Genomic DNA, 22,211 nt, shown 5'->3' on the forward strand with positions numbered 1-22,211 from the left:
AGGTGTCATTTAACCCAGCTCTTTACCTGTCCACCTGCTACAAACTACATTTTTAAACTGCGCTGTTATTTCTCTAGTGGCCTCACCTGCCAAAGGGGTGCAGAGCATTGGAGTGTAGTCATGTTGGAAACCTGAGAAATCCATGGTAGCGACTAACATGTGACAAGCACTACTGTGTAACCAGGAGCAGGGCCACTAAAGAAGCAGGAGGCCAGGGTTTAGGACACTAGGAAACCTCCCCAGCTGAGGGGACTAGAATCTGCTTTCCCTCAAACTGCTCAACTACCCACCCTATGAAGAGCTGTAATGTTTCAAGATCTCTGCATGGATGCTGTAACTTCCACATACCCATGTTAGTTAGGGCAGGTGTTCAGTAGACGCTGGAAGAATGAACAGTCACTCGACAGTCTTTTTATTGGCAGGGTCTCGCTATGTCTCCCAGGCTGGAGTGCGGTGACGTGATCTTGGCTCACTGCAACTTCCACCGGGCTCAAGCCATCTTCCCACCTCAGCCTCCTGAATAGCTGGGACTATGGGCGCACGCCACCACGCCTGGCTAATTTTTGTAGAGACAAGGTTTCGCTGTTGCCCAGGCTGGTCTCAAACTCCCGGCATCAAGTGATCCGCCTGCCTCAGCCTCCCAAAGTGCTGGTAGTACAGGCGTGAGCCATTGCGCCTGGCTTCTGTGAGATTATTGGGCAGGGTTTAGGAGTAGAAGCTATGATTCCCTTAATGGAAGCTGTGATCTCAAACTCTTGGATACCACCCTGTAACCTGGTTCAGCTCAGTCCTTTAGTGATATTACTTTAGTGATGTTTAGAGTTGTGCTAAGGAGTGGAGTATAATTCTAAGAATAATGATGATTTCTTATGTTTCAGTTTATAAGAGCTTCTCCCCAACTCCCCAGTCTCCAGTTAGAAAGGTTTGGTCATACCAAACAGGAACCCTTTCCTAATTAGGAATTGACTACTGTCTGTAAGCCAGATAAAACCAAGATACGTAAATGAGTGAAAAAAACAAAACTACAAGTTAAAGGCCTGGTCGGCGGCTCACGTCTATAATCCCAGCACTTTGGGAGGCTGAGGCAGATGGATCACCTGAGGTCAGGAGTTCAAAGACCAGCCCAACCAACATGGTGGAGCTGTCTACTAAGAATACAAAAATTAGCCGAGTGTAGTGGCGGGCGCCTGTAATCCCAGCTACTCGGCAACTGAGGCAGGAGAATCGCTTGAACCTGGGAGGTGGAGGTTGCGGTGAGCTGAGAGTGTGCCGTTGCACTCCAGCCTGGACAAGAGCAAAACTCCCATCTCAAAAAAAAAAGTCTGAAAAACACTCATACCGGTAATTTAAAAAACACAAATTATATATAGAAGGGTAAACTGTGAAAAGTAAAATTCAGTTTTAATATTCTTGATTTTAATATTCTTGATTCTTGTACCCTTCCTAGAAATGTATATACACTCATGTGGTGTTTAACGGCCAACATACATTCTGAGAAATGCCTTGTTAGACAATTTTGTCAGGGTGTACTCACACAAACTTAAATGGTAGTGCCCACTACACAGCTAGCCTATGTGCTATATAGCCAATTGCTCCTAGGCTACAAACCTGTACAGCATGTTGCTATACTGAATACTATAGGCAGCTGAAATACAATAAGTACTTGTGTATCTAAACATAGAAAAGGCACAGTATAGGCTGGGTGCAGTAACTCAATGCCTGTACCCGCAACAAGACTGTGCAACTGCACTCCAGCCTGGTGACAGCCTGGGTGACAGCGCAAGACCCTGTCTCAAAAAAAAAAAGTACAGTATAAATAGTATAAATAAATAGGGTATTATAATCTTATCGGACCATAATCATATACGTGATCTGTCACTGATGAAATATGCAGCACATGACTATTTTTGTTCAGTAATTAGGCTGTAACTTTTACTTTATTTTGCAACCTTTTTTTTAACTTAAAAGACTTAAGAGATTTGAAAAATTCCTCTTAATCCTGTTGCTAGTGTTGTCCCTGGTCTGAGTAAGAATGTTTTTGTTGGCCAGGCACGGTGGCTCATGCCTGTAATCCTGGCACTTTGGGAGGCCGAGACAGGCGGATCATGAGGTCAAGAGTTCGAGAACAGCCTGACCAACATGGTGAAACCCCATCTCCACTAAAAATATAAAAATTAGCTGGGTGTGGTGGCACTCGCCTGTAATCCCAGCTACTCGGGAGGCTGAGGCAGGAGAATTGCTTGAACCTGGGAGGCGGAGATTGCAGTGAACCAAGATCATGCCATTGCACTTCAGCCTGTGTGACAAAGCAAGACTCCGTCTCAAAAAAAACAGGAATATTTTTGTTAGCAGTGCCCCCCCATTAGAGAGATGTACAGGTTTGTCTAGGATCATGCTGATTAGCTGGGGCATGGGGCCAAGTTGGTCAGCACTGCTGTGGGGCTGACCTCTTTCTGCTGGCAGGTAGAGTGGGTGTTCCAGGCTCTTTCTGGCGGGAAGAAGATAGGAGGACTCAAGTAAGGCCTGTGGAAGGGCTGCTACCACTAGCCATCTACCTAAGGCAGGAAGTGAGAAGAGGTCCTGGCGGAAGGCTGGGAGCCCAACAGGACTTAGGCTTAACAGACCAAATTTTTCAGGCTGACTGACTTGGGTGGGTGTGGGAAAGCTTACTTTGTCTTGACTTCAGCAGTTGTAGGCTTCATTCAAACTGATTTTTTCTCACATCTTACTCATGTTAAGGAGATGGAAATAGACCCATATTTTCAACCTCTGCCCTGCAGAGATCTCACCAATGAAGGTGGGGCTGTTTCAGTATCAATAAAAACAGAATAGTGAACTATAGAGGGAAAATCGTGATCTAGAGACATGCTTCAGTGTCATCAAGACTGGCCTCCATAGCTGACATTTCCCCACCCTTACTGGGGAAAGCTGAGTAATAATTAGTCTGGTGAACAGGGAGTTAGCTTCCATAGAGCCTTGTCAAGCTGGCCTCATCCCTGCTTTTATAAGCCCCAGCTAAACCAAATCTTGCTGCCCCTCTTCACGTTTGCTTGGCAAACAGTTCCTTAGGGAAAATAACATCCCCAGTATCCTCAAGTCCGCTACCTACCTCATCCTGTAGGCACTGACCAAGAGCAACAACTTTAGAAGCTCACACTAAATATAGTTTAGGGCACACCGTGGTGAACAGGTGGACAGCAAGAAGCCTGTTTCCATATTGATGTACCATATGTATACAAACACAGGTACTAGATTGGTGTCTGCTTCTGAGTCATTTTCCCAGCCAAGTATAGAAATTCTGTAGCAAAACCCATGTGCTTCATGATCGTGAGTAGTTAAGCCTTTTCTATCACAGATTCTCCTCTGTTAAGTGAAAGGGACCCAAAAACCTTCAACTTGTCATTTTGTTAATATACCAAAATAACCTTTCTTTTTACCTTTACTGTATTACACTGAAGTCAATCATCTTCTTTGCCTCTGGCTCTGAACTTTGGAGTGGAGAATGAGCATTTGGGGACTATGAGGATATGTGTGAAACTTAACACTACAAGTTCTAGTCCTTGTTCTGTTCACTTCGTGTCTGCCTGAATTAGCTGAGAAACAGAATTTAGTACACATATTGTCTCTGGAGTAGTGTGAGAATCTGGTACCTTGCAAAAAAGGGCTGTTTTCAAAAATTAGCTGGATAGAAGTCTTTGTCTTCCTTTTTGAATACACCATACCAACAAAGGTCTTAAAGCTGTTTTGGGTTTTTTTTTGGAGACAGGGTCTAGCTTTGTCACCCACGCCAGAGTGCAGTGGTGTGATCTTGGCTCACTGTAAAACTGCCTCTAGGCTCAAGCTAGTCTTCCACCTCAGCCTCCTGGTAGCTGGCATATAGGCGTGCACCACCATGCCCGGCTAATTTTTGTATTTTTAGTAGAGACAGGGTTTCGCCATGTTATCCAGGCTGGTCTTGAATTCCTGAGTTCAAGCAATCTGTCCGCCTGGGCCTCCAAAGTGCTGGGATTACAGGTGTGAGCCACTGCGCCCAGTCTTAAAGCTGCTTCTTTTCTAGCCTATCTTAAACTGCAGAGTGGAGATAGGTTGCACAGTATTTTTTACTTAATTCTAGATGCTCTTCAACTAAGGAAACAAAAAATCTAGTTCACTTGGGGAGAAGTGGAGAATAGACCAAGGAGTTGGCATTCTGCCTTTTGTGTCAAACACAAGTGTAACTGGGCTAATACAGTTGACTTGAACTTTCCAATTCTCAGTTAGGGGCTAAAGCAGTAATTGAAGCAATGGGCTAGTGTCCCAAAGCCAGGCCCCAAAGTTGCCCAGCCTGACCCTAACTATGCAAATAGCAAAAAGGGCAGGCTTGGTCAAAGTCAGCTAGGATTTAAAAATCCATTTGGGGTAAACAGTGGCTTTGGTACTATCACAAACCACCATACAAACCAACAAGGTCACAAGGCAGACCCAGTTGTGCCACTGGTATATTTTAAAACAGGTTATTTAATACAACAAAAAACTATAGAAGCTGAATTGTCAGCATCTATTCTAAAGTTGATATTCAGCCTTCCCTCACTTTTGCCACCTCATTAGCCTAAGGAAAAAAAAAAAAAAAAAAAAAAGCCTTTAAAAGGCACTGCTCTGTGCTCTGCACAGAGCCCCCACAAAGCAGGGCCAACTGTGCTTTTCATCCCAGCAGGATGGTTTTGTTTCACATTTCATTTGCTTTCAATATTCAGCAGTTTATTCAACAGTAAACTTACAAGGCCAAGGTCAATTAAGTCATCCATAAGAGAGACAAGTAACTTTAAACTTCACATACTAGATAGGAAAGCAGTAACTTTTGGGGAGAAAACCTCAGTGCTGGACATCGTCAAAACAAGGTGATGATGTGCAGATCCACAGACTAAGTTGTCTTGGGATCTTAAGCTCTCCTCTAACAAACTCCTGTAATCCCACACCAAAACACTAGGATGCCTCTCCCTGATCAGTTTCCTACTGCTGAAAGCCAAGACTCCTTTATTAAGTTGAATGCTAATACTGAGCCTGGACTTAGTTCAGTTCTATCAGCTTTAAATTATAAATGAGGACATATCTTCATCAGAAGACCCAACTTGCACATTAATCTGAGCTATCATTTTTCCTTTTACTATGAGAAATAATTGCTTTATAATGCAGATTCCCAATGCCACAGTCCATAAAGATGTGTCAAGCACACAGACAAATCCCAAATGGCAAAAGTTTAAGATCAACTTGAGCCAAGTCTATGACCACCACAGAATTGAGAGTTCTGGAACATAAGGTCATATCTGAAAATAGGTATTTAAAAATTTAATTAGGCGAGGTGCGGTGGCTTACACCTGTAATTCTAACACTTTGGGAGGCAGAGACAGGAGGACTGCTTGAGCCCAGGAGTTCAAGACCAGCCTGGGCAACATTGTGAGACCCCATCTCTACTAAAAGTTAAAAAAAAAAAAAGAAAAAAAAGAATTAGCTGGGCATTATAGCACACACCTGTAGTCCTAGCTACTCAGGAAGCTGAGGTGGGAGGATCTCTTTAGCCCAGGAGGATGAGGCTGCCATGAGCCATGGTAGCACCACTGCACTCTAGACTAGGTGACAGAGACCATCTCTTTCCCCCCGCAAAAAATAAAAATTTAATTGCTAAAAATTACTTAAAATTGGTCGTCAAAATTTTCAAACGATATTAAATGCAGGAACAATTATTCCTCAGCACTGTCAGAGTGTTTCTGTGATCATTATTCTATCCATTTACAATATTTATTGAAACTTAAGGCAATGGAGGAGCAAGATTTTTGTTTTACTGGCTCTACCAGTACAGGACACCTCAGGTAATAATGATGTCACAGTATTAGCAAGCTCCCCTTTTCTAATAGTAACTAAGATAATTTATTGCCTCTTTAATGCCTGGGCAGGAGGTGTATGATGGTGCAATTTCATGGAAACCGTTCAACAAACATGTTTTTCCACTGCCTGAAGAAATATTCTTTGGCTGCGAGTGGTGGTTCACTCCTATAATCCCAGCACTTTGGGAAGCCAAGGCAGGTGGATCACTTGAGGTCAGGGGTTCAAGACCAGCCTGGCCAACATGGTGAAACCCCATCTCTACCAAAAATACAAACATTAGCCAGGTGTCGTGGGGCATGCCTGTAGTCCCAGCTACTCAGGAGGCTGAAGCAGAAGAATCGCTTGAACCCAGGAGGCGGAGGTTGCAGTGAGCCAAGATTGTGCCGCTGTACTCCAGCCTGGGTGACAGCGAGACTCTGTCTTAAAAGAAAAAACAAACAAAAAACAAATAAATATTCTCTGAATACTTTCTCAAGCTGACTTATTTGTTGTGCCTATTTATATTTGTAGCAGTTTGCATTTGTGGCCTCAACAATCAAAAAAGTTGATCCTTAAACCATTGATCTAGTAATATGCTAACTGGCTTTTGAAAATAACAGAATTGTGACTATCTAGCTTCAACTCAGTTTTCACTGCATGCGTATCAGTATTACTGTTTTCTCTGGGGGAGAATGATACAGTTTTTACAACAGCTCAGGAATGCCACAAATGACAAGTCAGTCAGTTCCAAAGGTTAAGGCCAAAGTTGACTACTAGTCCATTTGGGATACAAACCAAGGCTGTAGTTTCATTTCAGTGCATCCGATGGTGCAGAACAGAACCAGAACACCTCCACTTAAACTCCCTTAATTAGCTACTAATGGCTGTGCTACTACCAATCACCACCAGGGCACACACTCAGACCTCTGTGCAGGAAGGCCTGTCTGTGACCCAGACCTTCAGTAAGGCTCCCCAGGTCCATTTATGTCTCCTGAGAACTTTCCTGAGGCGGCTTTCTGAAAAAAAGTATCTACACATCAATTTATTTTAAACAAATGCTTTGCACGAGTGAGTAGTACTGAACTGTTACACTGATTTGATCTCAGTGGAAATCCCATTTCCGTTACAAAAATGACAAGTCAGCCGGGTGTGGTGCCTCATTCCTGTAATCCTAGCACTTTGGAAGGCCGAGGTGGGTAGATCATGAGGTCAGGAGATTGAGACCATCCTGGCCAACATGGTGAAACCCTGTCTCCACTAAAATACAAAAAATTAGCCGGGTGTGGTGGCGCACGCCTGTAGTCCCAGCTACTCAGGAGGATGAGGCAGGGGAATCGCTTGAACCCTGGAGGCAGAGGTTGCAGTGAGCTGAGATTGCGCCACTGCACTCCAGCCTGGCAACAGACCAAGACTCTGTCTCAAAAAAAAAAAAAAAAGAAAAAAAAAGACAAGTCCAAGGCCAGGCACAGTAGCTCACGCCTGAAATCCCAGCACTTTGGGAGGCTGAGGCAGGTGGATCACCTGAGGACAGGAGTTCAAGACCAGCCTGGCCAACATGGCAAAACCCGGTCTCTACTAAAAAAATTTAAAAATTAGCCAGGTGTGGTGGCATGCGCCTATAGTCCCAGCTACTCAGGAGGCTGAGGCAAGAGAATCGCTTGAACCCAGGAGACAGAGGTTGTAGTGAGCCGAGATCACACCACTGTACTCCAGCCTGGGTGACAGCACAAGACCCTGTCTCAAAAAGAAAAAAAAAAAAAAAACCAAAAAAAATAGGCAAAAAATGACGTTTTAAGTTGGTGCTCAAACACGGGGCCAATTCCTGGAAAATTTTGGAGAAGTAGATTTTAGGTCCTATAATCTATTACATACCAGAGGCAGGATCTAAACCTAACTAAAAAACCCATGTTTCCAAATGTACCATAGTTTGGAAGTGCTGTCAGGTCAGAGTGCTCAATAAACTTTTGGCAATACTGAAGACAGCATGATGCGACCATCTTTACAATCTCTGCAGCACCTGATAAATGCCCATTAAGTATTTACTAAAGTAATATGGTGCGACCACTTAAAGATTCAGGCCAGACACTAGATTTTCAAGCCTACAGTGTTCAAGAAATAAAACCATCCAAGTGAGGAAGCCATTTCCAACAGGCTGAACCTATAAGGCAAGAAGAGTTCCTGGTAAGACTTAAGACAGAAATCAGGGATTATAAATCTATAGTTTTATTAAGACAAAAACTGACAGTGTAGTATGAAGTTTACATTTAAACAAAGTTTACACAGAAATCTAACACATGCCTAAAAGGATTTTACAATGTAGCTCTAGATGCAAGTCTAGACAATATCAAGAACTGATGGATCTCATGACTCAAGACAAGAGCATTTTGGGTATCAGTTACTTCTTAGGATTTCTTAAAAAATTGTGTGTGTGTGTGTGTGTGTTTTAAAGTGAACCACTGCCCAATATGGAAGTTTAATCTTCTCCTGAGACCAAGGCTTTTGAAATCACTAAACTCTTAGATCAATTCAGTGAAACTTGTGCTGTCAGTGACTGAACCCTGCCAATAATGGTTTCAGAGTTCAAAGCTCAAATTAGAGAACGGCTCCAAGAGTTTTCCCCACTAAGAGCATGGGCCCTTGTCTTTCCCTACTGTCTTATCTCCTCTACCACCCTCTTCCTCTTCCCTAACACCTCAGCCAGTGGCTTGAATGAACAAGCTGATATTTATAACTTCGTTACTGGAAAAGAAAGGGTCTTCTAATTTTATTAGCACCTCTGAGACAGAATGATCTGCTTGTACTGTATACTCTCCAATAAAAGACCTTCCCTCCTCATCAATTTCCATCTCCAAAATGGCAACTTTGGTAACTTATGAACTGGCTTAGTCCTTTGTGGGAACAGCAATAAGTTTAGGCAGGGAACACCTTGGCTTATAGGTTTCAGACATTCACAGCTTTTAAACAGTCTCTCACAGTCCTTATTTATGGTGCCAATGACATTTTTTTTTTGTTGTTTAAGGTAAAATATTCTGGACATAGAAGCAAATCATTAGTTGTCTGTTCTTTTCCATTGCTTCACCATTTCCCCTATCAGGCCCCAAATGTTAATCAAAGTGATGCTACCCATCTCCCTTTCTCCCCTCCCCATCCCTCCCCCAAATAATACACCAGTAATAGCCAAAGACTACACACATGCTACGCTGTAAAAATGCAGAGTTAACACTATTGGGAAGAAGGCTGTGGGTTGTGGAGATGCTCTTTGAAGATCTACAGTATTTTTTTGCTCTCCCACACACCCAATTCTGCAAGTTTTGTCCTTCATAGAAGGCCCTTTGCTTTTCTCAGCAAAGTGCAGAAAAGGTTGCCTTGAAACACTTATCCCCTTTCCCCTCCACTGGGATGGGTGTGCAAACTATACAGCTTGAAACGGCTTTAAAGCACTTGGGCTGCTGCAGGGCACAGAAACTATACTGGCTCTTCAAAGGACATCTTCTCAAGCCACCTCTATGGTGTCAAGACAAGTAGAACTCCTTCCCTTCCCACTTGAAACCCAGTCGGATGTGACAGGGGCTGGTACTCAGGAGCGTTAATTCTTGTCATCTTTTTTGTCATCATCCTCCGAGGGGTAGGAATGCCACGTCAGCCTTTCCTCATAGAAGGATATGACAACCTGTGGGCACTTGACATTGGCTTCCTTGGCAGGGACCAGGTCAGCCTCATCAGAGTTTTTCCTGCAGAATAAAGCAAAGAGAGACTTTGAGACCAGGTGCTGGTGGTCTATCCTAAGCACTAACCCAGGGGATAGTGCTTTAAAAATAGTAATTTTATGGCCGGGCGGGGGGCTCAAGCCTGTAATCCCAGCACTTTGGGAGGCCGAGACGGGCAGATCACGAGGTCAGGAGATCGAGACCATCCTGGCTAACATGGTGAAACGCCGTCTCTACTAAAAAATACAAAAAACTAGCCGGGCAAGGTGGCTGGCGCCTGTAGTCCCAGCTACTCGGGAGGCTGAGGCAGGAGAATGGCGTAAACCCGGGAGGCGGAGCTTGCAGTGAGCTGAGATCCGGCCACTGCACTCCAGCCTGGGCGACACTGAGACTCCGTCTCAACAACAAAAAAAATAAAATAAAAAAATAAAAATAGTAATTTTATAAAATTGGCTAGGGAACAACGAAAACGTGGCCCAAGCAGCATTTACTGGCAATTTTATGTTAAGTGACATCCTCAGAGTTACTCTCCTGTTGAAAATTCCCTCTCGGGATTCGTGTATGTCAAAAGTCAGGTCAATGGACTTAACCGATCACATCTGAACATCTGGGCAAGGCCCCAAAAAGCATGACTCTCTAGATTCTCTGAAGGAAGAGAGGCTATCTAGATTCTCTGAGGGAAGAGAAGCTACCACACTCCTCCAAAAGCCATATCCCAGCTGATAAGAACCCACGGAGAAATCTTGGCTTTGTCATAGGATTTTTTTTTTTTTTTTTGAGACAGAGTCTCACTCTGTTGCCCAGGCTGGAGTACAATGGCGTGATCTCGGCTCACCACAACCTCTGCCTCCTGGGTTCAAACGATTTTCCTGCCTCAGCCTCCCCTAGTAGCTAGGATTGTAGGTGCACACCACCACGCCCGGCTAATTTTTATATTTTTAGTAGAGATGGGGTTTTGCCATCTTTACTAAAGATGTTGGCCAGGCTCATCTTGAACTCCTGACCTCAGGTGATCCACCTGCCTCAGCCTCCCAAAGTGGTATTACAGGCATGAGCCACCGCGTCCGGCCTATAACAGGATTAAATACCACATCTGGCATTGGCCAGAGCAAATGAAGGTGGACACATTTTTGCATAATTGTAATTACACTGACACTTCCAAATGCTATCCTCACACAACTTCCAGGTGCTTTGAAATGATGTTTCAACATTGGGAGGTAGGAAACGAGGGAGCTATATTTTTCTGAATTTTAAAATGTTTTCAACATTTGAAAATCATACACATTGTAAGGGAATTAGGAGTAAACTCTGAGGCCGGGAGCAGTAGCTCATGCCTATAATCCCAGCACTTTGGGAGGCCAAGGTGGGCAGGCCCAGGAGTTTGAGACCAGCCTGGTCAACATGGCAAAACCCCGTTGCTACTAAAAATACAAAAATTAGCCAGGCAAGGTGGCGTGCGCCTGTAATTCCAGCTACTCGGGAGGCTGAGGCGCAAGAATAGCTTGAACCTGGGAGGTGGAGGTTGTGGTGAACATAGATCACCCCACTGCACTCCAGCCTGGGTGACAGAGCGAGACTCTGTCTCATTTAAAAAAAAAAAAAAAAAAAAAAAAAACAGGCCGGGCGCCGTGGCTCAAGCCTGTAATCCCAGCACTTTGGGAGGCCAAGACGGGCGGATCACGAGGTCAGGAGATCGAGACTATCCTGGCTAACATGGTGAAACACCGTCTCTACTAAAAAATACAAAAAATGGCCGGGCGCGGTGGCTCAAGCCTGTAATCCCAGCACTTTGGGAGGCCGAGACGGGCGGATCACGAGGTCAGGAGATCGAGACCATCCTGGCTAACACGGTGAAACCCCATCTCTACTAAAAAAATACAAAAAGCTAGCCGGGCGAGGTGGCTGGTGCCTGTAGTCCCAGCTACTCGGGAGGCTGAGGCAGGAGAATGGCGTAAACCCAGGAGGCGGAGCTTGCAGTGAGCTGAGATCCGGCCACTGCACTCCAGCCTGGGCGACAGAGCGAGACTCCGTCTCAAAAAAAAAAAAAAATACAAAAAACTAGCCAGGCAAGGTGGCTGGCGCCTGTAGTCCCAGCTACTCGGGAGGCTGAGGCAGGAGAATGGCGTAAACCAGGGAGGCGGAGCTTGCAGTGAGCTGAGATCCGGCCACTGCACTCCAGCCCGGGCGACAAAGCGAGACTCCGTCTCAAACAAACAAACAAACAAAAAAACCCCAAAAACTATTGTCTTCAGGTTACTAGGAATGTCCTAGACAGAAGCAGTAGCTATAAGGCAAGCAGGAGACACCTGATGAAATCTCTGACAAAGCACCACCCCAAATCTCCAGAACCTCAACAACAGGAAACCAGAGCCACACGGTCCCACGGAGCAGAAGAGTAAGCTGACAATCTATGTTTTTGAACAACGGACCCAAGAGAATGGGAGGGAAATGGGAATCTGAAGCGTGCTGCCATTTGCTAACAGCTGAACAAAACGCACTGAGTTAAATTCAGTCATTTCACTCCCTAGAAATATTTACTACTTTTGGAAATATACAAAAATCTCTATTCTCCAGTAAAATAACTTTTTAAAATGGACTTAGTCTTATAGTCAAATCCAGTTTTAACCTGCAGACAGCAGTGGGTCAGCCAGGTGCAGTGGTTCACCTGAAGTCAGGAGTTTGAGACCAGCCTGGCCAACACAGTGAAACCCCATCTCTACTAATAATACAAAAATCAGCCAGGCGTGGTAGCGCGCGCCCATAATCCCAGCTACTTGGGAGGCTGAAGCAGGAGAATCGTAGAACTCGGTGGACGGAGGTTGCAGTGAGCTGAGATCACTCCACTGCACTCCAGCCTGGGCGAAAGAGCGAGACTCTGTCTCAAAAAAAAAAAAAGAAAAAGATAGTAGTAAGTCAACCAAAGGAGTGCAAATCTTAAGCAATATGGAGATACTACTGTAACTCACACTGGTCACATGCAGAAAAAGTATATTCTAGCTAGACTGAGTAACTCATGGTATAACTTCTCCCACCCCATAAGCAGCACCTTAAAAATGAACTTTTCTCCTATAGGTTAACAATAAATCAGCTAAAAGAGGGGCAGCTTCAGTAACCGCCTAAGGAATACATAGGAAGAGAATAAGTTAGTTGTGACTCTGGCTTTCAGTGGTGCTAAAGTTAGGCCCCTCCAGCCATACTGTAAAGTAAGTATTAGTACAGACACGAGTTTCAGAGTAAGTTCTGGACTGACAAAAGGACAAAGCTCCACAGACATTGTATGTGTGTGTGTGTGTATTTTAAAGGACAAAGTTTCGAGAATGCTGCCTTCATTGGCAATGGCTTAGAATTATTCCTTCCTAACTTTAAATACAATGATTGCTATCCACTTTGTGGGGAGAATGAGCAAGAAATAGGAAGAATGGCCTTCTTTTGACAGAGTAGGAAAATTACAGAGATTGCTGGGATAACTATCTTCATCAGGCTGTTTCATGGAGTATTACTATCACTGGTATTTATACTCATAATGGAAAAAAGCAGGCTTGCTCTATGCTTAATAGCAGTTAAGGAGCCTTGCTGACCCCTGCTGGCTGATCCTGTAATTGTAGAATCTGCACAAATTGAAAGGCGTCCAACAATTAAGGACAAAAGGAAGAACTACAAATTCTTTCCTAACCCTGAGAATTTAGCAGAGTTTCTGATTCTGGGGCCAGCCTCACCTTTATTCAGGAGGTGGTAGAAAGAGAAGGTGGTCCAATCACATTTCATTTTTTCCCCTTTTATTTACCATAATGAAATGTAATTCCTTCCCACACTCTTTCCACTCTAGATTGTCTCCCACCTCCTAAAAATATGGGCAAAGACCTAAGATTCCTAAGGGCTCCTACCTGTAACTCATGAGTCCAGGTTGGCAGTCAGGCCGAGGGTCACTATCGAAGGACTATGCCATCTTAATTTCACACTTGGGTGATTGGAATTTCGAAGGTCCAGCTCTTTTCCTCTGGCATGAAACCAATGGGAGAAGAAAAAAAACAACCACACAAAGCCACTGGCCGACTCACCATTTCATCAGGAACATGAGCTCTCCACTGGAGTCTGTAGCTCCAATAATCCGTTCCGGCTCCAAACCTCGAGCAAAGCCTCGTGGCTTTTCTGACTGTAAAAACAAGATTGGTAGAACAATTTTATCTATATGGGACTATTATCTAGACTGGAACTATTCCTGTGTCTCTGATTAATGTAATCACAAACTCTTTTCTTTTTTTTTTGAGACAGAATCTCTGTTGCCCAGGATGGAGTGCAGTGGTGCGATCTCGGCTCACTGCAGCCTCTGCCTCCCGGGTTCAAGTAATTCTCCTGCCTCAGCCTCCTGAGGAGCTGGGACCACAGGCGCATGCCACCACACCCGGCTAATTTTTTGTATTTTTAGTAGAGATGGGGATTCACCATTTAGTCAGGATGGTCTTGATCTCCTGACCTTGTGATTCGCCTGCCTCAGCCTCCCAAGGGGCTGGGATTACAGGTGTGAGCCACTGTGCCCAGCCCAAACACAAACTTTTTTTGCCAGTATTTCACCAATACCTTGGCTCAAAGTAAGAGAGCTGTTAGAATTCTTTGGAGTGATTATTCATCAATGTTTGAAGCGCATGAGATTTTCCCATATGTGAAAAGGGATATACAGCCCAAGCAAAATCAATGTTTACACCTATCTCTTCACTCTCAAAAATCAACTTACTTTAAGGTACTGATTAAGTCAAAATAGCCACCTCACACCTTTAATGATTAAACATTGAAAACCATTTTTTACAAGAATGAATTCACTTGCCCTTTTATCTGTCCCCAGCAAGTATTCCATTTACTGCTCCTGTACCATGGATAAAAAGTAAGAGATCATGTGGCTTCATGAGAGTACACTCTCACTTTGTAGGCATTAGCCTACCTAAGATTTCAGAACTAAGAAGAGATGGCTGCTAATATCCGGGAAGAAGCAAAACAGAACTACTTTGACAGTAGTTTGAATTGTGGGCTAGTAAAAATTCTTACTTCTATCCTTACCTCTTCTTTCTTCTTCTTTGGTTTGCTCTCCTCTCCCTTATCTTCAGAATCAGAATCAGCTTTGCGCTTGCCTCCCTCTGATTTATCTGTCTCATGTGCTGTTTTCTGTGACTGCAGAAACTCAGCAATGAGGTCGGGGCAATCCAGGTTTTCTTCTGGCTCCCATGTGTTGTCCTCACTGAAACCAGAGGGCACAGGAAGTCACACTTTCACTCAAAATAAGTATAATCATACTAAGGATAATGGTAAGAGGACAAGAGCTCAGATGTCCATGGAAAAGCTGAAATTTCTTGGGGAATGAGGAGGCTTTTTAGTATAAATAGAAAGCTAAGAAACTGGCTTCCTTCAAAGGCAAATGACTTTTATTTGTCAATTTAAATCGGTCTACAGCCACACACAATATTTCTCAGAAATCACTATGGGCTGCATACAGTGGCTCACGTCTGTAGTCCCAACACTTTGGGAGGCCCAGGTGGGAGGACTGCTTGAGGCCAGGAGTTAGACAAACCTGGGCAACTAAGTGAGACATGGTGGTGCATGCCTGTGGTACTAGCTACTTAGAAGGCTGAGGTGGGAGGATACGTTGAGCCTGGGAAGTTGAGGCTGCAGTGAGCTATGACTGTACCACTGTACTCCAGCCTGGGTGACAGAGCGAGACCTTGTCTCAAAAGAAAGAATTTTAAAAAAGAAGTCATTCTGCTTTGTATTATAAGCAGTAGGCCATGTTCCTAACTAAACAATAAGCCATGAAGGTGGGGACTGAGTCATACTGTTTCCATCACAGCATTGGAGGTCTCACACATCTGTAGACTCCTGATAAACACCTGGTGGCTACATTTACCTGTGTCAGTGAAACTTACTCTGAGAACCCCTTCCACTTTAGGAGGTACTCCACTTTGCCCTTTACCACTCGACGGTCGAGAACTTTTTCCACCACATATTCCTCTTCCTCCTCTTCTAGCACCTCCTCCACTTTCTTCTTGTTTTGTTTTTTCCCCATAGTGCCCGCCAGCTTTCTGGTGTAAAGGGTGACGCTGCTAAAATGATAAATGAAATAAAAAGGGAATTAGGGAGCACTCTTATTGGTTAGATAATATCTGGATGGTAAGAAAACCAGGGACATGACAGGTGATAATATTATATGCTGCTTATAATAAGTGTTACGCCTATTCTTACACTCGATACACAATAGTTTTCTGATATGTGCAGTCAGAAAGCTCATAAAACAGCCCCAATTAATCTTACAGCAAAACTTTTTTTTGAGAGATGGAGTCTTGCTTTGTTGCACAGGCTGGAGTGCAGTGGCACAATCTCGGCTTACCGCAACCTCCGCCTCCTGGGTTCAAGTGCTTCTCCTGCCTCAGCTTCCCATGCAGCTGGGACTGCAGGCGTGTGCCACCAAGCCCAGCTAATTTTTGTATTTGTTTTTTTTTTTAGTAAAGATGGGACTTCACTATGTGTTGGCCAGGCTGGTCTGGAACTCCTGACCTCAGGTGATCCGCCTGCCTCAGCCTCCCAAAGTGTTGGAATTACAGGTGTGAGCCACTGCGCCTGGCTTTCACAGCAAACTTCTTTATTCTTGTGTATCCATTTACAACTTTTATACCTATTCTTTGTAATTTAAAAAGGCTCCCAATACTCCTTTTACCATAAAGCATGGTATCTAGGGCCAGGCGTGCAGGCTTCCATCTGCAATCCCAGCATTTTGGAAGGCCAAAGTGGAAGAATTCCTGGAGCCCAGGAGTGGGTGACCAGCCTAGGCAACATAGCAAGACCCCATCTCCACACACACACACACAAATCTGTAAAAGAGCATGGTAGCTAAAATATTGCATTAAACTGAAAGAAGGCCAGGCGCAGCGGCTCACACCTGTAATTCTAGCACTTTGGGAGGCCGAGGAGGGCAGATGGCCTGAGGTCAGGGATTCAAGACCAGCCTGGCCAACATGGTGAGACCCTGTCCCTACTAAAAATACAAAAATTAGCCAGTCATGAGCCAGGATCGCATGACTGTACTCCAGCCTGGGCAACAGAGTGAGACTCCTGACCTCATGATTCGCCTGCCTTGGCCTTCCAAAGTGCTGGGATTAGAGGTGTGAATGACCCTGCCTGGCCCTTTTTTTTTTTTTTCCTTTTGAGACGGAGTCTCACTCCAGCCCAGGCTGGAGTGCAGTGGCACAATCTCGGCTCACTACAACCTCCGCCTCCCGGGTTCAAGTGATTCTCCTGCCTCAGCCTCCTGAGTAGCTGGGACTACAGGTGTGAGCCACCATGCCCAGCTAATTTTTGTATTTTTAGTAAAGACAGGGTTTCACCATGTTGGTCAGGCTGCCAGGCTGGTCTTGAACTCCTGACTTTGTGATTCGCCCATGTTGGCCTCCCAAAGTGCTGGGATTACAGGCACGAGCCACCAAGCCCGGCCCCGCCCCCAGCCCCACCCCCCTTTTTTTGAGACGGAGTCTCACTCCAGCCAGGCTGGAGTGCAGTGGCACAGTCTTGGCTCACTGCAACTTCCGCCACCCGGGTTCAAGTGATTCTTCTGCCTCAGCCTTCTGAGTAGCTGGGACTACAGGTATGTGCCACCATGCCCAGCTAGTTTTTGTATTTTTAGTAGAGACAGTGTTTCGCCACGTTGGCCAGGCTGGTCTCAAACTCCTGACCTCAACTGATCCACCCGTCACAGAATCCCAAAGTGCTGGGATTACAGGCATGAGCCACTGTGCCCAGCCGAGTTCTCTTGTTCTTTATGCACTCTTTTCTGTATTGAACTTACAATTCACAAATTTCTTGTTAACTTATTGTATTTAGTTTATTTAACAACTTTTCTTCTTTTTTGAGACAGTGTCTCTATCACCTAGGTTGGAATGCAGTGAAGTAATTATGGCTCACTGCAGCTTTGACCTCCTGGGCTCAAGTGATTCTCCTGCCTCAGTCTCCTGAGTAGCTGGAACCACAGGTGTATGCCACCATGCCTGGCTAACTTTTTAAATTTTCAGTAAAGACACGTTCTCACTATGTTGCCTAGGCTTGTTTCAAACTCCTAGGCTCAAGTGATCCTCCCACCTCAGCCTCAAGTACTGGGATTACAGGCATGAGTCATCACACCTAGCCTCCAATTTATTTCTAAAAACTAAGGAAGAGTCATAAAATGCCAGAATGACCATGGAATTCTAAACTGGAACCCTGTAATAATTTGGAAAACAAGTGTGGGGAAAACAGAACTGTAGTTATCAAAGATAATAGAATCTGAGTTTACTCCTTTATAAAATACATCAAGCTGAGTAACATCTAAGAGTTTTTCCAGTGTTGAAATTTTAGTCCTTCATCTTATAAATCTTACAAATCTATTTAGTCCTTCATCCAAATTTCACTTTTTTGAGGGAGGGGGACAGAGTCTCCCTCTGTCACCCAGGCTGCAGTGTAATGGTGCTATCTCGGCTCACCTACGCCTCTAGGGTTCAAGCGATTCTCATGCCTCAGTCTCCTGAGTAGCTGGGACTATAGGCGCCCGCCACCAGGCCCGGTTGATTTTTGTATATTTAGTAGAGATGGGGTTTCAGCATGTTGGCCAGGCTGGTCTCCAACTCCTAACCTCAAATGATCTGCCTGCTTTAGTTTCCCAAAATACTGGAATTAACAGGCATGCGCTACTGCACCCAACTCTGACTTCTGACAGACTTAAAGACTTAAAGATTACCAATTTCTGTCAGTAGATGGCACTATATCAATGAAACAAAATTGATCAACAAAACTGGCCAAATAATTACTTGGATGGCAGGTAATCCAAGACAAGGAAGAGTTACTTCTCTGCTTGAGTTTTCTAAATACTGTAAAACTGGCATGTATAGACAGACTGCATGTAGAAAGAGTCCATCTACAAGGCCAGGTGTGGTGGTTCACACCTGTAATCCCAGCACTTTGGGAGACCGAGGCAGGCAGATCACAAGGTCAGGAGTTTGAGACCAGCCTGGCCAACATGGTGAAACCCCATCTCTACTAAAAACATAGAAATTAGCTGGGCGTGGTGGCAGGCGCCTGTAATCCCAGCTACTTGGGAGGCTGAAGCAGGGTAATTGCTTGAACCTGGAAGGCGGAGGTTGCAGTGAGCCGAGATCGTGCCACTGCACTCCAGCATGGGCGACAGAGCGAGACTCTGCCAAAAAAAAAAAAAAAAAAAGAAAAAGAAAAAGAGTCTATCTACAGACTACATGAAATATAATAAGCCTTTCACATATATCAGGATCATTGTTATGAATCAGCTATATCATCTACAGATGCTTTATAGTCTCAGAAATAAAAGTATATTCCCATATCTGCATCTATGAATAATGCTGACTTAATGTTTGGTAACTAGAAAATTCTAGATACTGTGTGGAATACTAGATATTAAGGAGAATAAGAAATGTTCCCTGCCTTCCTGAAGCTTAATGTCTAATAAGAAATAATTTAGATACTTCTTCTACCAAAGGTATTCTGAAATCTTGCAGGGTGGCACAGAATTTTTCTGAGGTCCTTTTAGTGTGGCTGAAGACAACACCTACCCCTTGTCCGCACAGTTCTGCACTCTGAACACACATCAGTGTTAAGCGCTCATATACCAGTCTGACCAACATGGAGAAACCCCATCTCTACTAAAAATACAAAAAAATTAGCCATGCATGGTGGCACATGCCTGTAATCCCAGCTACTTGGGAGGCTAAGGCAGGAGAACTGCTTGAACCCCGGAGGCAGAGGTGGCGGTGAGCTGAGATGGCGCCACTGCACTCCAGCCTGGGAAACATGAACCCAACTCTGCCTCAAAAAAGTAATAAAATTAAAAAAGAGCTCACATAGCTATCTTCAATACTCCTCCTCTCCATTTACTCATTGCTACAGACTCTGCTTTCCTTCTCTACCCAACCCCTTGTTGTCTTTTAGAGAAAGTTCTAGGTAAGTCTTCCTTTCCTTCTGTTACTAAACAGACTAACCAGTGGATTGCATGTAATCTTTGGCTAATTCTTGGCTAGCTTTATTGTGCCTATGATTTAGGGGCATGTGCTTCTTCCTGGAGGGAGACACTTTCAGGTTTTCAGAATTCTGATTGCCCAGTGACAAGTGTTATTTTATGAGAAAAGAAAAATCTAACTTTCCTCTTGGATAAATGCAGTGTTTTCTCCCAAGAACACATGCTACTCTTTGCTTGCTTCCTTTCACTGTCAGTTGAAGGGGTGGCAAGATTCAATATCAGTCTTTGGTTACAGCACAGGGAAAAGTAAACTGACAATCACCTTTAGGTACAAGGCTACCACAACACCTTTTCTCAACAGACAGAAAGGAAAGAGTGAGTCATGGACTGTCTAAAATCGGTAACTGGGCCAGGCGCAGTGGCTCATACCTGTGATCCCAACACTTTGGGAGGCTGAGGTGGGTGGACTGCTTGAGCCCAGGTGTTCAAGATAAGCCTGGGCAACATAGCACGATGCTGTCTCTACAAAAAATTGACAAATTAGGCTGGGCGTTGTGACTCACACCTATAATCCCAGCACTTTGGTAGGCTGAGGCGGGCGGATCACCTGACGTTGGGAGTTCAACACCAGCCTGGCCAACATGGTGAAACTCCATCTCTACTAAAAATACAAAAATTAGCTGGGCTTGGTGGTGCGCACCTGTAATCCCAGCCACTCAGGGAGCTGCGGCAGGAGAATTACTTGAACCCGGGAGGTGGAGGTTGCAGTAAGCTGAGATCATGCCACTGCACTCCAGCCTAGGGGACAGAGTAAAACTCCGTCTCAAAAAAAAAAAAAATTTTACGAATTAGTCAGGTGTGGTGGTGTGTGCTTGTAATCCTAGCTACCTGGGAGGCTGAGGTGGGAGGACTGCTTGAGCCTAGGAGTTTGAGGTTATAATGAACTATGATAGTGCTACTAGACTCCAGCCTGGGTGACAGAGCGCAATCCTATCTCCAAACAAAACAAAGCACACGGCCCTCCAACTAAACGCCCCCCAAAATCAATTACTGTCCTCTAATAGCCGATCTCCCAAGTAATTAAAGGCACTCTATCACTATGGCTTCAGAATTCACAGCTATTTGAGGATCTGTATTACTTACATTAATAATTATATTTGTCTGAGGCCGGGTGCGGTGTCTCACACCTGTAATCCTAGCACTTTGGGAGGCCGAAGTGGGCAGATCACGAGGTCAAGAGATCGAGACCGTTCTGGCCAACATGGTGAAACCCCATCTCTACTAAAAGTACAAAAATTAGCTGGGTGTGGTGGCGCTCGCCTGTAGTCCCAGCTACTTGGGAGGCTGAGACAGGAGAATTGCTTGAACCCAGGAGGCGGAGGTTGCAGTAAGCCGAAATCGCGCCACTGCACTCCAGCCTGGTGACAGAGCGAGACTGTCTCAAAAACAAATAAATAAATAATATTTGTCTTAGAAAAATAAACATCCTTTTTTTTTTTGAAAAGTTTAATCTATTTGTTTACTTAGAGACTAGGTTATGAGACGGCCTAATTTTTGTATTTTCAATAGAGAAGGGTTTTCGCCATGTTGCCAACGCTGGTTTCGAATCCCTGGACTCAAGCGATCCACCTGCCTCGACCTCCCAAAGTGCTGGGATTACAGGCGTGAGATCTGGCCAAAAAATAAAACAGCACTGACTATTATCCACCTGATCCTTCTGCTATGAGCCGAAAGGGTCAGCATAGCTTCTAACTGATCTCTACCTACTGCAAGCTTCTTCTCCCTTTACCATTAATTAGCATGGCCTCAGAGAGGAAGTGTCATAGAATGGCATAATTGTTAGGTAAAGAAAGCCCGCAAATGGGGAAATCTAAAGTAAAGCATTCTCATAACTTCGATCTTTACTCATTTTTTTTTTTTGAGACAGAGTTTCACTCTTGTTGCCCAGGCTGGAGTGTAATGGAGCGATCATGGCTCACTGTAACCTTCACTTCCTGGGTTCAAGTGATTCTCCTGCCTCAGCCCCTCAAAGAGCTGGGATTACAGGCACCCACCACCATGCCCAGCTAATTTTTTTTTATATTCTCAGTAGAGACAAGATTTCACCATGTTGGCCAGGCTGGTCTCGAACTCCTGACCTCAGGTGATCTGCCCGCCTCAGCCTCCCAAAGTGCTGGGATTACAGGCATGAGCCACTGAGCCCAGCCTTTTACTTACTTTTTAAGTATTGTCTTAAGATCAACTCAAGCCGGGCACGGTGGCTCAAGCCTGTAATCCTAGCACTTTGGGAGGCCGAGACGGGCGGATCACGAGGTCAGGAGATCGAGACCATCCTGGCTAACACACGGTGAAACCCCGTCTCTACTAAAAAAATACAAAAATCTAGCCGGGCGAGGTGGTGGGCACCTGTAGTCCCAGCTACTCGGGAGGCTGAGGCAGAAGAATGGCGCAAACCCGGGAGGCGGAGCTTGCAGTGAGCTGAGATCCGGCCACTGCACTCCAGCCTGGGCGACAGAGCGAGACTCCGTCTCAAAAAAAAAAAAAAAAAAAAAAAAAAAGAGCAACTCAAATAAGAAGTTATAGAAAACAGATCCCTGCTTCTTCCTGAGCTTTCTTTACTGGCTCATCCCAGAGCATCTACATCCAGAGACTGGATTACTGGAGAT

The 22,211-nt window shown here is 44.7% G+C and overlaps 1 protein-coding gene across 2 annotated transcripts in view; it reads right to left on the minus strand.

Moving 5' to 3' along the window:
- Positions 1-8,041: 8,041 nt before the first annotated feature.
- Positions 8,042-22,211, minus strand: part of CBX1 (chromobox 1) — a 36,104-nt gene continuing 21,934 nt past the window's right edge. For both annotated transcript variants that reach the window (XM_010358967.2, XM_030924061.1), the window contains exons 2-5: positions 15,461-15,637; positions 14,601-14,778; positions 13,607-13,701; positions 8,042-9,572 (exon numbers count right to left, since the gene is read on the minus strand). In XM_010358967.2, coding sequence (XP_010357269.1) covers positions 9,428-9,572; positions 13,607-13,701; positions 14,601-14,778; positions 15,461-15,600 — 558 coding nt within the window. In that variant the 5' untranslated portion in view covers positions 15,601-15,637 and the 3' untranslated portion in view covers positions 8,042-9,427. The remainder of the gene's footprint in view (positions 9,573-13,606; positions 13,702-14,600; positions 14,779-15,460; positions 15,638-22,211) is intronic.

This window comes from Rhinopithecus roxellana, chromosome 19 (genome assembly GCF_007565055.1).
Source record: "Rhinopithecus roxellana isolate Shanxi Qingling chromosome 19, ASM756505v1, whole genome shotgun sequence".
Classification (NCBI taxonomy): Eukaryota; Metazoa; Chordata; class Mammalia; order Primates; family Cercopithecidae; genus Rhinopithecus; species Rhinopithecus roxellana.